The 17,507-nt window shown below is 40.8% G+C and overlaps 1 protein-coding gene across 2 annotated transcripts in view; it reads right to left on the reverse strand.

Annotated features, from left to right (window-relative positions):
- LOC139473899 (SR-related and CTD-associated factor 4-like) overlaps window positions 1–17,426 on the reverse strand; it is a 32,888-nt gene extending 15,462 nt beyond the window's left edge. Inside the window, exons 1-9 of one of the 2 annotated variants that reach the window (XM_071256697.1) lie at window positions 17,310–17,426; window positions 13,034–13,162; window positions 11,349–11,510; window positions 10,995–11,112; window positions 10,080–10,270; window positions 8,866–9,084; window positions 7,824–7,906; window positions 5,129–5,297; window positions 115–287 (exon numbers count right to left, since the gene is read on the reverse strand). In XM_071256697.1, coding sequence (XP_071112798.1) covers window positions 115–287; window positions 5,129–5,297; window positions 7,824–7,906; window positions 8,866–9,084; window positions 10,080–10,270; window positions 10,995–11,112; window positions 11,349–11,510; window positions 13,034–13,162; window positions 17,310–17,339 — 1,274 coding nt within the window. In that variant the 5' untranslated portion in view covers window positions 17,340–17,426. Of the gene's footprint in view, window positions 1–114; window positions 288–5,128; window positions 5,298–7,817; window positions 7,907–8,865; window positions 9,085–10,079; window positions 10,271–10,994; window positions 11,113–11,348; window positions 11,511–13,033; window positions 13,163–17,309 lie in introns of both variants that reach the window. The other variant, XM_071256696.1, reaches the window with a different exon arrangement.
- Between the last annotated feature and the right edge of the window lie 81 nt (window positions 17,427–17,507).

The raw sequence follows: 17,507 nt of genomic DNA on the forward strand, positions 1-17,507 counted from the left end.
CTTAGTAGTTTTGGTGAAAACTTGTCCTCATTACCCAAACTATGCACTAAGCTTAAAGCAAGGAGCAAGGGACATAATTGTCCCTGAATCCCCCAGGAATATGCTTGAACTCACCGTGACCTATCCCTGGACCTATGCGAGCTACGGCGATGATCGTGGTCGTCATCTTTCTTCTCGTCGTGACTTGTATCCAGATCCATTTCTTCTCCGTGGGATTGATTCAGATTACCGTACGGGATGGTCTGTGGCATGTCCATTCCGATAGGCACAAACGCCCCTTTATGGCCCTGAAAACGGAACAGGTTCAATTAACATGTGATTCAGGTTTACTGATACTGTTATAATGGGAAGACTGACAGTGACAGTTGCAAGATGTTCATGTTACACTCTTGGGAAAGAAGAAATTCCACACACAGAAACCCTAAGGGCAAATGTGCAAGTACAGAACATTACAAATCATCCATTGAGCTGCTATAGTATGTACACTTGCTTCGCCTAAATCTACCTTTAGCTTTCAATATCAGTGTTTGACATTAGCCTGATAGCTGAGAGGTCCTTGTCATAACCTATGTTACAAATGTTGGGGTCCTTCAAGAGTGCCAGAATTTCGAACACTGCAGTGTTTCCGTTCTCCGGTAATTGCCGGCTTTTTACCGATAAAAATATCAACAAGCCGATAAATATGAACGTTGTCGGCTACCATGTCCGATAAAACATTGTTTGTTTTAAGATATGATCATGTCAACAGTTACTTGCCTCATATAAATTGATAGGCTTTATTCATCAAACACAGAAACGCAAGCGTCTGTCTCGCATTCCAGGGAACCCCCCATCTATTAATAGCATGACTATCCCGCGCCAATTAAAGTGCTTCGCTTTGATTGGATAATATTGTCTTGATAGATGACGTTGGTAATCACGTGATCTCTGACGCCTCGTGGCACGAGATTAAACATGTCGAAGGCGAAGCAGACGAATCTTTCCTCTTTCTTTGGGGTGGAGACGTCTAGTGCTAATCTGAAACGGAAACATGCGGCTGACGCGAGCGAATGTATTGAATCAAACACTCCCTCGACCTCGAAATCTTCGGACACAATGTCTAGCGAACCAGACTTGAAAAAGAAATCGAAATCTGTACTGCGAAAGTTTAATGCAGAGTGGTCGAATGAATTCAAGTGGCTTCGTTTTGAGGAGGAGGGCGACAAAATCATAATATTTTGCCGAATCTGCGAGGCAGCAAAAAAATGTAACGGTTTCACTAAAGGTTGTATTAATCTCAAGAAATCTGCTTTGAAAGATCATAGAGACAGCGCCTCTCATCACCAGGCCGTTACAACGATGTATCACAAAAATGCAATGGCAGCGCATATGGAGGTGGCAGCAGACAAATCTGACGAGAAATTAACAGCAATGTTAAACACAGTTTTATTCATGTCTCAAGAAAATATTGCTACCTCCAAGTTTTCTAAACTAATCGAACTGCAGCAGCGGAACGGATGTGAACATTTACAGGGAGAAACGTACACTCATTCGGACTCGATAGACGCGATGGAGAATGCACTTGTTGAGAGTACTAAAGAACATTTAAAATCTAAACTTGAAAAAAGCAAGTTTATTGGACTCATTATCGATGAGACTGTAAATATCACGGTTGAAAAAAAACTTATATTGTTTGTGAAAATCGTTAACGACGGAAAGGCAGAAACAGTGTTTTTAGGAAATTTTTCAGTTCATAGTGGTACAGCCGAATGTATCATGGAAAAAATTCTTGAAATTTTGCCTCAATGGAACATTCCTTTGGAAAAAGTGGTCGGTCTAGGATCGGATGGTGCGTCTGTTATGACCGGGAAACACTCAGGAGTTGGGAAGAGGTTGCAGGATCATAATTCATATCTTGTGCACGTCCATTGCATAGCCCATCGTGTCGCACTTGCTTCAGCCGATGCAGCGAAGATTTCGAAGGTCGTAGCGGACTATAGAAGGACATTGAATGATATCTACAAACTGTTTGAATATTCAGCAACGCGATACAACAGATTGCGAGAACTTTCAGAGGTCCTTGAAAATTCTGACTTTTCAAGTTTAAAACAACCATGCAGTGTTCGTTGGCTTTCCGTGGGACGGGCGGTCAAAGCAGTGAAATCTAACTGGCCAGCTCTTGTTCTCGAAATTGAAGAGGAATCTGCCGAGCGAAACAACGCTGTTGCCACGAATATTCAGAAGAAAATTCGAACGTACTCCTTTATCCGACTTACTTACATGATGACTGACGTGCTCCATGTGATGGACAAAATTGTTACTCTTTTTCAGAGAGAGAATATCAACTTGGGCATGATTATGCCAATTGTGAATTCTACGATTGACTCCCTTGCCAGTCTAGAAAACACAGCAGGTGAAAATGAACAGACTTTCTTGGATAATTTGAACAACGGGGAATTTCGTGGAATTCAGGTCACATATGGGGACCCGCGATCTATCGGTGCGTTTGTGAAAACCCGTTGTGGGTTTATTGCGGAACTCTGTAACTCTCTGAGAAAAAGGTTTCCGGATGACTCGCTTGATATCGTTACTTGTCTGGACAAAGTGCTCAACCCAAGCCGATTTCCCCAAACGCAAGAGGAACTGACAGCTCACGGAAGGGAATCCCTCGAGAAATTACTGGACAAATTCTGCCTCCCGATTGGTCCAGCTGAAAATGACGTCATCAATCGCACCCGGGCGCTGCAGGATTTCACACCTTTCAAGATGGCGGTCAACAACATAGGAGCCGACTCGTTCGAACAAAGTTGCAAGACAGTGATTTCTGAACTTTCAGATATTTATCCCGACTTTTCCACTCTGTGCTCGATAGCACTTGCTATCCCAGTTAGCAGCGTTGATGCTGAACGTGGATTCAGTTTGCAAAACAGGATACACTCGGCCAGTCGCAATCGTCTCTCCCAACAACGGATAAACAACCTGATGCTGTTGAATCTACACGCAGACGTCAACAATACTGTCAAACAAGCTACGAAGATCTTTCGTAGAAAGAAACGCAAACTTTAATAAACAAGTCAGTATGTTTTATGTTGTATTTTATTGAATTTATTAATGACTGACAAAAATCACAAATGACCGGTATTTTGGTACATTGCCGGCTCATCTGTCCGGCAGATAAAAATATTACCGGAAACACTGCACTGTCCATCCTCTTATGGTAACTCAAATAGCACCTACGCAAATTCAAAATTGTAGATGTTCTCCATGGTATAATGATATCATCTTGAAAGCTATCATCAAACATAAGTCATTTGACAAAAAAACAAACATACAATGATAAAATAAGCATGACTTATATACTGAAAGCAAACTAAGGGCAATATTGCCCGAATCTCTTGTGACTCATGCAAATGTCTTTTGTAAACATCGTATGCTTCTCAATAATCCTCAAATACAAAAATTAAGTGTCCAGGGAATGAGTGACAGATGTGACCACAAGAGGCCACACTGACAAAGTTCCAAGATGTTGATGTAGCACTTTTGGGAAAGATCAAATTCCACACAGAGAAATGTGATCGGCAAATAAGTGCAAAAAAAGGGTCATCATCTGTGCCAAAATATTTCTTTAAGGCATATTTTCTACTTATGCCCTACGGGCACTGGGACCTTTCTTCATTGACAATACAATACTAATCGTGCCATTAGCACTCTTATACAAGGAAGTATAAACCAATCTTAGAAACCAGGAACGTTGATACTGTAGACAGAAAGGTACTGCAAACAACCTTTAAATAAACATGTTGACAATCATGGGGTGTCAAGAACATTTCTTTCCATTATGCTGCCAGGGATAACTACATGAGCCACTGATGACTGGTCCTAACTTAAACCTGTTACACATATCCATGATACAAAGCAACTTCAATCATTTATTGTCGTTCAGCTGTATATATATCCATATTATTTAATAAATGTGGCTTTTGTCCATGAACAGAGAGAGACAGAAACAACTATCAAAAGTCATCCTGCCAAGATTCCACGATATTAATGTAGCACTTTTGGGAAAGATCAAATTCCACAGAGAAACCTGATCGGCAATAAGTGCAAAGACAGCAGCTTGACTAAGTCACACTACTGTCCAAATAAAGGTAACTTTGGGACTTACCACCAAAACCAGAGATCTTGAACGTTTCCCTGTCCTATTAGGTAAACCCTTCACAAAATCAAACATGAGGACATGAGTTCTAACCTGACAGGTGGAGATGTGACAATTTACTTACATCTGCTCTATATGACTGTAACGCCTATACCAGGGATAAATACTGATAAGGCTATTGAAGATTTAGATGAACTATAAACGTTGACCGAGACCGTGCAAGAACCCAAAGACCCCTTTGAAGCATACCATACGTGGACATGACTATCAAACGCAAACTGTTTCACAAATTATTCGCATTCATGAAGCATAGTGAATATTAATTGTGTCCCTCCTTTCCAAAAAGCTGTATTTACAGGGATTCAGATTGATTCAATTTCTAGGACAGACTGGGATCCTAAATGTCATGATGTTTAAACGATGGTAATAAAACAACAATGTCCTATCAAAAGTTGAACAATAAACAACTCTTGAAAATGTCCAAAAGCGATTTGTCTCCAGCAATATCAGTGTATTTGTGCTAGTGGCATATTGCATATACCTCGGGTAGAATTAACTGATGGTGTCTACTGCAGTGTTTGAAATAAAATAATATGCGAGTCTGCCACCAGGACAGCTTTTTGTGACAAACAATTCAACAGGTAAATATACTGCAGGCCCTAAGGACCCAACAACTTTGAAACTAAGGCCCTACGTGAGACCTGCCACGGTTGGTTGGTTGGTTGGTTGTTTTACGCCGCACTCAGCAATATTCCAGCTATATGACGGCGGTCTGTAAATAATCGGGTCTGGACCAGACAATCCAGTGATTAATATCATGAGCATCGATCCGCGCAATTGGGATCGATGACATGCATCAACCAAGTCAGCAAGCCTGACCACCCGTTAGTCGCCTTTTATGACAAGCATAGTCGCTTTTTACAGCAAGCATGAGACCTGTCACGGGCCCATGGCAGGTGGCTATTTCGAACCCTGTCTCTATCCTTGCCGTACCTGATTGATTTCCTTATCAAATTCCTCCTGTTGCTGCAGCAGCATCTTCTTGTGCAGCTGCTCTTGGGTGGCCATGTCGGACTGCAGCTGCCCCGACTTCTGCAGGGACTGCGACATCTGGTGAATGTGCTGCATGATGGTGGGGTCATTCAGGATGTTCTGAACATTGCTGCAAACACAACAGCCACAACTTAATCGTCTTCATTTGGAACAGGAACTTACCATCCATCAAGTCTTTTATACCATTTACCAGTCTGTGACCTTAGACACTAGTCCGAAGCCAGGGTCCAGTTAAATTTCTTCTAGTCCAGTACCATCAACTTATGCTTAGACTAAAATCTACTGAAAATAATGCCAAAATACAATTTCAGGCCAGCAGACTCATAAGTTACTTTATATTTTGGTACAGATGGTTTACAATTCATTTGTAAAAGAAATAACAAAGATTGTAATACGTTTAGTAAGCAATGTTGCAACTATTTTCAAGGAAGACTTTTTCTAGAACTACAACAAAACGGTCTCTGACACTCAGTCCCACAAGGGTTCTGCATTATTCTGAGAGCTCTGGTGAAATTATAGATTTCTCCCTTGTCAGCGTAATTAATCTTTTGGAAAACAAATGTTCGAAATATTCTGCAGTCATGAATGAAATAAATAATTAAGAATTATCGTTAACAACCGATGGTATTCGAAGTCCTGCATTTTTTCGTGTATAATAAGCTTACCTACTTAAGGGCAATTATATCCTGGAAAAACATCTATTGTGTATAATACGCACTGACTTTTCTTAAGTATTATTTCAGGCTGTCATGATCTGTCATCAGAAAAAGAATATCAACAAATCTGAAACTATTTAAAAAAGTGAAAAAATATATCCATTTGCATTGTTTTCTTTGTTTACATCACAAAGCCATACAGAGAGCTAGCGTAAATATATATTGTCGTGCACCACACAGTTGCAGTCTTAGTAGCATGTCTTAATAATTATGCCATATGTAAAGAGTCAGGCTAATCTGATTTCAACCTTTGTTTAAAATGAGAGAAAAGTCCGGTCACATGATCTGCAAATTAGCGTGTTGCAACATATATTTTCTTTCAGAAAATGTTTATAAATTAAGTTCAGGTGGGTAGTTGTAGTATTTTCATTCAAAAGCCGGAGATATTGATTGTTCAACCGATGACCTGTCATGACCTGCAGCATAGCTGACAGAATAACAACAAAACAGCTAAAACTATTTCTGGTTCATGTTACAATCAGCTGAAACAAAGAAGTGGTAATAAACATACGCACCCCTAATTATGGAGTCTAAATATCAAGAAAAGAAGTGTGTACTATACACAAATATTTCGGTTTGAAATGATTTCATTTCACAAGTCCAATTTAACCAAACATATCAGGGCTAAAGAATTTGTTTTAACGTGCACCAGGGGCATGTGGGAGGGTTCACACCAGGAAATGGGCCCTTTATGTGAAAATTCCATATTTTCCAGGTACACCCACACTTGCCCATACAGCAGAATGTCAAAATGCCCTATTGTATTTGAAAATGGGGGCCCTTTTTTCAAATAAAGGGGCCTACAGCACAAAGCCCCACCCTAGAATTATCCCTGATGTTGACATAAAAACCTTGCAGCAAACAAAACCCGGATGATCTCTGGCCATACATTTATCAAAGCTGAAACAGTCTAAAATAAAATATCAGGCTTCTGATGACTGTTATGATGGTCATTATCTTACATCACCAATCTCATCAAAAAAATCTCCAAAGAATGTTACAGCAGTTGAACTTTTTAATCAGCTAATCAGCGTAAACCCTGAGTACAAGCGAGTTAAGCATTCAGAAAACCACATCTGAATTTCTGTTATCTCAAAAAGGAATATAATTAGGGACATCCGAATGCAAAAATACATAGCCACCCTATCATACTCTTTAAGGTATACCATAAATCAAGTCATTTCTGATCGCCATGGCATCTACACCCAAGAGGGCTACTATGTTTGTGTTCTGTGGCAGATTAGTTGAGCTAAGATCAACATTTCCAAATTAAGGTAGTAAAGTAATGTTTTAGAAAGCTGACATCTGTTTGGCTGGCTTGAGAACCTACATTTTGACAGAAGGGTTAAAGTTCACACAGAGTTCACCTGACATAACCTTTCTATTGAGATGTCAGAGACCTCCACACTCGGAGGTATTGTATCAGAGTAAAAGATCCTATTTTAATGAGATTGTCACGTAACAAGGTTAGGTGAGGTGAAATTGGGTTTAACGTCACGTCCAAGATTATTGCACTTATATAGCGACGTGCATGCAGGTGTGTGTGTGTGTGTGTGTGTGTGTGTGTGTGTGTGTACACTAGTCCCAACTGATGCCGATTTATAATGCTAGCCCACTGAGATACCATGCCGCTGTTTTAACATGAATACCCCACTCAGACACAGTATACTGACTCCGAGCCGACCAGTCCTTGTTTTAGCCCCTTAATGCCGAGCGCCAGACAAGGTAACAACAAGTACGATCTTTAAACGTATTTTGGTATGACGCGGCCGGGGATCAATCCCCAGACCTTCCACTCTTCGGGCGGACGCTCTACCACTAGACCACGGAGGCGGTCAGTAACAAGAAGGAAGAAAGACTGAGGATACTATTCTAAACAGAACTAAACTACATATAAGTAAAAGTTTCATTACCCGTACCCAGGAATTCCACCCTGGTGACCTCCACCCTCCCTCCTCTCATCCTCCTCATCACTCTCACCATAGTCGAAGTCTAGCAGTTTCTGAAACAAGTTAACAAATAATTTAACATAACATACACAGAACATCTTTCTCAAACTTATGCCATGACATACAACTTTTGATTTGAAAATATAAATAGTTGTGCCATAGGCACTGTTGCTCACCTGAAAATGTAGTCAATAGTTAAAATTGTCAACAAAGACAGACACTCATAAAACAAGAGTCATCAGAAGATGACAAATCCAACGGGCCCCCATAACAGCAATAGGCACCAATTGGGCCCCTGGGCCCACTTGCACAAAGCGATCTTAGTGCTAAGGTAATCATAACTCCCATACTTTAACATAGGCTTACAATAGTCTTAGAGCTAGGATCGCTTTGTGCAAGTGGTCCCTGTTTAATACATTTTCCAAGTTTGGATGAAATATCTTTAAAGGTATTCAAGTTATGCTCTGGAAATGAAATACAGACGGACTGACAGACCAGATGATGACTATATCCCCCTGCATTATATGAGGGAAGAGGTGTGATAAAAATTGCTGTCAGCATTAATACACAAATAATTTCTGCATAATTACTGAGGACAAATAAAAACACTAATGATCAGGACATAATATCATGTCAGCTCCCTCATACAATATTAAAAGTTTTCAAAGAAAATAGGTCAGAGAATTTTCGAGCATGAAATCTTAAAATATTGCAAAAAAACCAAACATACAAGCCCCACAAAGTGCACGTTCCAAATCTCATTCCATTTTGAAAGAAGAGGGCTGATTAATGTTCTGTTTAATGTGGGATGAAAGTCAAAAGTAAAGCTAGTCCTACATGTGTACCCTTTGGTGAATCCTACGAGGAAGGGTTTGGTGCAGACAAAAAGTAGTCATAATTAAGGCAGTCCCAATATTGCATTCAAAGAGCAGTTCTTAGCTGTTGTGACAAAAGATCGCTTACTGTATTGGAGTAATATTTAATGTGCAAAGCAGTGACAATGGTAACTCACCTTGTTGAAGCCTGGCTCTGGTGGCCCCTTCCCCTCTCCTCCAGTCTTGCTGAGGAGCTGGTTGGTAAGTGTCTGAATCTGTGCAAGTAGGTTGTTGTCTATGATGGGCCCAGCTTCTTGTGGTTTCTGCATCAGCTCGGTCTGTTGCATCAGCTGCTGCTGTAGAATATGCAGCTGCTGCAGTTGATGCTGCTGGGAGCTCAGGCTGGTTGCACCCTGCTGGAGACAGACATATAATTATGTAGAAAGGACTAAAAATCGTTGTTTTGAAACTTCTGTGCTTGAGACACACAATAACAAGGTAATGGAGGAATGTTGTTTGTTTGTTTGTGGTATAACGCTGCACTCAGCAATATTCCAGCTATATGACGGCAGTCTGGAAATAATCGAGTCTGGACCAGACTATCCAGTGGTTGATAGCATGAGCATCGATCCACGCAATTGGGATACAATGACATGCATCAACCAAGTCGGCGAGTCTGACCACCTGATTCCGTTAGTCGTCTCATACCACAAACAGTCGCCTTCTACGGCAAACATGGGTTGCTGATGTGGTTGTAACGTAGGAATGTGTCTGCCTGAAGGCACTTTACAATAAGGTTTTGTTCCTTGACATATCCTTTCAGAAGTATTGCGACTGTTTGTCGTAACTCTTACATTGAACAAATATGTTCAGAGTACAAATTGCCTCAGTCTATTAATCCCTCTCAAAATTATGGAGTGAAAATACATCAAATTGGAAACTTTCACAGACTGCAGCCCCGTCTGTAAACATGTGAGATCACTGAGATACACATTTTCAACCCTATACCTTAAAATCACATGCATTGTTAAACCACTGCCTTCGACGTCAGTACTGTTGGAAACAGTAGGGGTGAAACAATACATCAGTGCATCTCAAGTTTTCATGTGACGATTCGATACACCATACACACGATACGTTTTTTTCTGTATCGATAAACTTGCTACAATGAATTACTTACTATTCATTTAAAGACGCACACCCCAGTTACTTGTCAGTCAATATTGCAAAATGTTTTCAAATTCCGAAGTAAAAATAATCACTACAAACATGTGTCTACAACTAGCTTTTCCTTTGGAACCTCACTGAAATATTGATAGTAAAGAAGTTTCAGCCCTACTATGTCTTCATGATTGATTTATGTGGAAATTTGTTTATCTGGCTCATTTCACCAGAATTCAATCCTGTATACCTCATCAGTCTGCTGCAGTAGCTTGGTGACAGTAGCCAGCATGTCATTCTGTGTGGCCAGCACATCCTGTGGGGCTGGCTTGGCCTCCATGTTGGAGCTGCCCCCTGTATGTGCTGGCCCTGGCCCCGCCCCCGGCCCACCATGGCTCTTCTGCTGGTGTGCTGTGACCACCTTCTCCACAGCACGTTGAGCTGTGAGCAAAATACAGGCTTGAGATAAACAATGTATTTACCCCCATTCCAACTGGCATCACACTACTTTCTGAAAGGCACTGTCTATTAATTGGCATGCCATTTCTTGTCACACAGTTGCAAGTCAGACTGGTAACTATGCTCCTGGGGAGATGACTGGCACACATAGTACAGGTCCAACTAAATGTCAATTAAGGGAACTTGAACCTTAGCCAATCATAATCACTCCCTATAAATGACAATGTTACGATTACATCACTTCTAGCAATAGTTTGTTTGTTTGTTGTTTAACGCGGCACTCAGCAATATTCCAGCTATATGACGGCTGCCTGGAAATAATCGAGTCTGGACCAGACAATCCAGTGATTGACATCATAAACATCGATCCACGCAATTGGGATGCGATGACATGCATCAACCAAGTCAGCGAGCCTGACCACCCGATCCTGTTAGTCCCCTCTAACGACAAGCATATTTGCTTTATACAGCAAGCATGGGTTGATGAAGACCTCTTCTACCCCTGATCTTCACGGGTCTCAGTCCAGAAGTATTGCCTTGAGGGTGAAAGGGCTTCACACATTTTACCCATGTGGGAAACCAAACAACCAGCAGCTTATCCATCCTCCAGCCAGCACATACCCTGAGCAACACATGTGTGTACAGAGGAAAAAGTTGGCACCGAGTATCAGCCTTTTCTATCAGTGCTACCTCACAGAATACTCACCAGTTAACACCCTGTCAACATTGTTGGGCTCAGCAGCAAGATCCAGTAATGGTTGAATCACATCCACTGGTAGGACACAATTCTTCTGCCAAAGGTTAAGTACCCGGACAACTTTGCTCTGAAAAAAACCCAAACAAATGGGGTTATAGTTGCTCAAGTATACACAAACGTATCTGAGCTGCCATACCGATTTGTAACCAAAAGGGACCTATATGTCAAGCATATCCTATCACAAACAATATACAATTGGGAGGTACAAAATGGTTAAAATCATGAAAATGATAAACACATTGATGTTTGTAACTACTTAGGACAAGGGGATTACCATGCTGTCCAGAAAGCAATGATACTCACCTTCTCATCTGGTGGACATTTAAACAGATTCTGGAACGTTGAGACTATATTCTTGGTAAACCTTGGGGCGAACGCATCTTTGTCCGAACCGAACTGGTGGCGGGACTGTCTGATTATGGAGTCTATCACATACAAACCGGGAACTTTGTACTCTGGTTTACACTGAAAGACAAATGTTTCATTACAAGCAAGAGTGAGTGACTGATTGAGTGAGTTGGGTTTAACACTGCTTTAAACAGTATTCAGTTATATCACAGCGTGTCAGCTAAAAATGTGGGAGGAAAGCCTGAAGTGATGCAGGTTACCACTTCAGTGAAACCCACGGGTACGGTGCCGGCAAACCTAGAAACATAATTGGGGCGAACAAGGATTCGAACCCACAATCATAGGTTTCTGGCGTGCCCAAGGGACACAATTATGCACAGCGAATCATGGCGCCTTAGACGACTGGGCCATCTGTGCCCCCTACAAGCAAGAAAATTATTGAAATGAAAATACAATTTTTTCAATGATAAAAAAATTCATGTAGAGCAATGATCCTGAGACTCTGGTACAAATATAGGTTGTCTGACAGTCAACACTATTCCAGCTATATTACAATGGACTAAATAATCAAGCCTGGGCCAAGCCAGCTTCTGTGTCCTGGGAGCTGGCAAACATATCATCACACAATCGTGTGTTCCAGTACGAGGTACAAGGGTATCTCTAGCGATAGAAACTAACACATTTAGTCCACTAGTCCTGATACATCCTCTATATCTCCAGGGCGAGCATTTCGGTAAACCAACACTAACCCCTGGACCCATCCCATGGTTCTCGCAAACTTGCTCTTAATTTTCTTTAAAATTTTACCGACCAATCGAACGTTGAGTTTAGGAAAAAGTGAGGGAGTGAGTGAGTTGGGCTTAACGCCGCTTTTGACAGTATTCCAGTTATATCACGGCGTGTCACCTAAATGTGGGAGGAAAGCCCGAAGTGAAGTAGGTTTCTAACGTTTACCACTTCGGTGAAACCCACAAGCACGGGTATGGTGCTGACAAACCTGGAAACATAATCAGGGCGAACCGGGATTCGAACCCACAATCATAGGTTTCTGGCGTGCCCAAGGGACGCAACTCTGCACATCGAATCGCGGCGCCTTAGACGACAGGGCCACCCGTGCACCCGATTAGGAAAAAGAAAATGAGTAAAAGTAACCGCCTGTTTTGAAAGACATGAAGACATCCTTTCCCTCCAAAAGAATTTTGAGGGCTTTCTTTTAGAAGTCAGTTTTGCACGCTGAATATCTCAATGGGACTGGAGGCCATGTTGATATCGCAACCCAACATTGAGGCTGGTTTGTAAATCACATTCTGATTGGTACAATAGACCTAGTAGCGTGGCCGCTCAAATTGGGTAAAGGAAATCAAAGGCAGGTAATTTGAGACTGTGAGAAGCACAGGGATGAGTACAGAGGTTAGTGTAGTTTTAACAAAATGCCAGCAGTGGAGTAAAAGTAGAGTATTTCCAAAAGTGTGCATTTGTGTACAGGAATAACCCAGCCTACAGTCAAAATAAAGAACTGACTCGTGAAACAAGGCCCTCAAACATGTGTTAACGGAATAGAAACACAGGCTGACTTGAAGAGATAAGGGGTGAGGGATACGATAGACAAGGATACACTGAAAGTACAACATAAAACAAACCTTTTGAATGAACTTCTCCACACTCTGAACCACATGCTTGTAGAACTTGATGGCCTTTATGGCACACTTAGTGACATTAGCCATTTTGGCACGTGAAATAGGAGGCCGAACCTCATATAATGAGGAGAGCTGAAAAACAAAATAATCAGGATTTAACATCAAACCCAAAATTTTCAACTACTGTAACTCTGGATTTTTTGCTTAATGAATTTGTCCAGATATAATCAATTTAAATCTAATCAGATATGTACATGATTATATTACAAGCTAAGTACTAACAAACGTTGTCTTTGCCCTTTTGCACCGAATTTAACCACTGTTTAACCACTATTCTGAAACTAACAATTTCCCATAAAGTAACTAAAAATCTACTGAAAATAGTGCCAAAAGCTAAGTTCAGCATTGACCTTGGCACAGATTACAACCCAGCTGACAACTCTGAAAGTAGACTTACAATGTTATATCTAATTAGCTGTGAATAGCATGGCTATTTCAGGACAATCATATGTAAAACATAAATTTCTTTCAAAACGTTTTAGAAAAACATGGAACTAGGTGAGCTACATCAGAAATTGTACAAGGATTCAACACCCAGAGTGACACTGACAACTTTATCAATCCCTAAACTTTCTGCAGTGAGTGGGTGTTGGGTTTAACACCACTTTTAACACCACTTTTAACAGTATTCCATCTACATCACACCGTGTCAGCTAAATGTAAGAGGAAAACCAAAAGTGATGCAGGTACTTAGACATTTACTACTTTGGAGAAACCCACAAGCATGGGTATGGTGCTGACAAACCTAGAAACATAATCGGGGAGAACCAGGGTTCGAACCCACCATATCTTTCGGGGTTTCTTGTTGTTGTTTAACGCCGCTCTCAGCAATATTCCAGCTATATGACTGCAGTCTGTAAATCTGTCAATCCAGTGATTGACATCATGAGCATCAATCCACGCAATTGGGATACAATGACATGCATCAACCAAATCAACGAACCTGACCAAACGATGCTGTTAGTCGCCTCTTACGACAAGCATGTAGCTTCTAATGGCAAGTATAGTTGCCTTTTACGGCAAGCATGGGTTGCTGAAGTGTTCCCAAGGGACAACTCTGCACAGTGAATTGCCCCAAGGAGTGTCTATAAATTATTTGGGGCCTTTTCACTTTTGCAATATCATCACAACTATTGATAATCAAGCACAGAATCAATGACAAACATAGATACTGCAACTTGCCATCGATGTACTGCCATCAACTTATAAATTAAATGCAGATTAAATACAACCCCAATGGTAACAAGGACTTCCATCGCCAAGTAGCTGGTTAGTAAATAAATCAATGTTTCAAAATAGTTATCAATATTCCAGCTGCATCACAACAATTTAAGTCTTGCATTTTAAAATACAAGCCCTTTGGACTAGTTCGCAATACCACCGGTCGTGTTGCCCTTGGTGGACTAGTGATCCTTCAAGTGTCATTGTTTACTCATGAGGATTTCGGGTAAGAATATAGGACCCCAGGAACTTTGTACGATTGTCGAAAGAGGTGACAAAATGGAATTGATGGTCAGGTCCCGTGACTTAGTTGATTGCATGTCAATATATCCCAATTCTGTAGATAAATGCTCATGATGTCAATCACTGGATTGTCTGGCCACAATTCAATACACCGTCATTTTGATGGAATATTGCTAAGTGCTGCATTAACAACAAAGTCAACACAGCAATCTGCAATATTGCAGTTGTGTGATCGCAGAGTAAATAATTGAGTCTTGACAAGATATTCTGTAACTGAATTTTCGAGCAATGATGAACACAATCGGGTAAACATGGCATGCAATCAGGAAAGTCAAAGAGCCGAAACATGACCCATCAAGATGTTTATTCTTCCACCAAACCTCAAGGAGGATAACTTACTGGCATGCTGACAGTTTAAAGATGAAAACAAGATACTGGTCTTCGGTTTACACAAGTCATGTTACTACTTGACACCCATAGCACAACTAGCATGAATATATCACATAAATACTGGCCTGTAAATAATGTGCCCCGAGCAGATTCTCATAAACTTCCAAAGTTGCTTGAACCTAACTGATGGTCATTGACAGTGGCTTTTTTCTGGTAAACACTTACTACTCCTCACTGGTAGAGTATCTGCATTATCATTAGGTTGACCACTTCTCTCAAACAAAATTCATCATTTACCCATGTTTGATCAATGCATAACATTTTTTGGGAAAACGAGGAATGCCAGTAGCACAAGGTATATTTATAGAGAGCTGTTTTATAACTGAGTGGCATTCATAGTGACAGACCCAGTGGTAGAAACTGACATTTTTAGTCCACTAGTCCTTATAATAACATATAGCAAAACCCTTAAAAATGGCAAATTTCTACTAGTCCTTATGATACCTTAACTATTGGGCACTTTGGTGAGGACTACAGGACTAGTGGCAATTTCTAACACTGCAGACCCATAAAGATTCGGGTTAGAATAGGTCTTCGGCAACCCATGCTTGCCGTATATGGCAATTATGCTTGTCGTAAGGGGTGCCTAACGGGATTGGGTGGTCGGGCTCGCTGAGTTGGTTGATGCATGTCATCGTATCCAAATTGCGTGGATCGATGAATCATGATGTCATTCACTGGACTGTCTGGTCCAGATTTGATTATTTACAGACCGTGGCCATATAGCTTGAATATTGCTGAGGGCGGCGTCAAACAACAAACAAACAAATCATATTTACAAATGAAAAAGAATTAATTGATGTTCCCAACAGGCCCAATACGCGGAGTGATAATTTACAATGCAACAAAATATCACAATTTGACAAAGAGCAGCAGGTACATAAGTTATGCCACGATCATACATAAATGAGTGCTTGTAGAGCATAAACGGCAAACTGTATTGTTGCCAAACTGTTATACTACATGTACCAAAACATCTTTCAATGTTCCATCTAACTCAATGGTTGGTTTGTTGTTTAACACCGCACTCAGCAATATTCCAACTATATGACGGCGGTCTGTAAATAATCGAGTCTGGACCAGACAATACAATGATTAGTATCATGAGCATCAATTCACGCAATTGGGATTGATGACATGCATCAACCAAGTCAGCGATCCTGACTACCCAATCCCGTTAGTCGCCTCTTACGACAGGCATATTCGCCTTTTAGCATGGGTTGCTGAAGACCTATTCTACCCCGGATCTTCACGGGTCCTAACTCAATGGTGTGAACACTGACCCAGGCTAATGATTCATTATCTAACTGAGGGATAAGTATTTAGCTGGGAGGCATTCTGCCAGCCATAGGCATGACAGGTTTCACTATTTAGATCATATAGCATATCTTTCTGGTGATGACCATCAGATTTATATGGTATCAGCCTTCGGATTTCAATTAGCACTGCCCGGAGGATGAAGCTAGCATTGCCAGCTTGAAAGCTTCGCTTGGCCTATTGAGTTAATTGAATTAAGCCAACATTTATATATTGACCTCAAATAATTTGTGATCGTTTACCAAATGATCAGACCCAGGTTGTTTTCCATTACGCGTTACGCAGTAGTCATTTTCTCCTTGGCTTACTTGCTAAAAAATGGCTTTTCCTAAAATTACTTTAACATTCATTGAAAGAGATAGTTACCCATAGCAAAACTCACAATCAAGCCCAACCTTGATGTCAAGAACAATAATTGACAAGCCTCCGAGTAACAGTTTCACCAATTGTGTCATCAATACTTGTTTACTTACTGATACTTTTATATCTGCTGGAAGACACTTCACTGAAGTAAAATAATTAGTAATAAACCTAACACTATATAATCGTCATCGGTAATTCTTAAAATATCTATCTGGCTTCGGCCTGTAGCATTCGTCACGGTATTGAGCATCTGCGATCATATCATTAGGATTGCAAAAAGAAACTATGCTTCAATGAGATTTCACCTGCCATTGTGAAACAACATGTGCAATAGCGACGTTCAGATTTCCTACTCGCGCTGCATCGCGGCATTTCAAGATTGAACTTGATTATTTACGTATGAGGTAAACGCGTATCGTCCCTGAACATTCTACAAACGTGCAACACTACAGACTTATTTGTTAAATATGACACGATAACAAGGCAACAATGTAAAATGCGAATGTTTGGATTCCGCGACCACCGGCGTGCTGCCCATGCGATAGTTGTACCCTTGGCTATCTTCCTCTAGTTTTTGGCTAAGACATAAATAATTAGAAATCAAATATAGCTCCCTGATATATACCTCATTGTTGAAAGCTCTAACGGCCTCCATTATGAGCTATTTCGTCCTCTTAAAAACGAAATAGAATAAATATTCGCAACGCTTTGGTATGTGATCCTCACATAGCGTGCTGAGCAAAATGGCGGTAGGGATGTAGCCCATAATTTCCCTTATCCGAGTTGTTAGTCGCACGTTCATTGGTGTTTCAGATTTCAGAAG

The sequence above is a fragment of the Haliotis cracherodii genome, unplaced genomic scaffold, assembly GCF_022045235.1.
Source record: "Haliotis cracherodii isolate W230 unplaced genomic scaffold, xgHalCrac1.p SCAF_3, whole genome shotgun sequence".
Taxonomy (NCBI): domain Eukaryota; kingdom Metazoa; phylum Mollusca; class Gastropoda; order Lepetellida; family Haliotidae; genus Haliotis; species Haliotis cracherodii.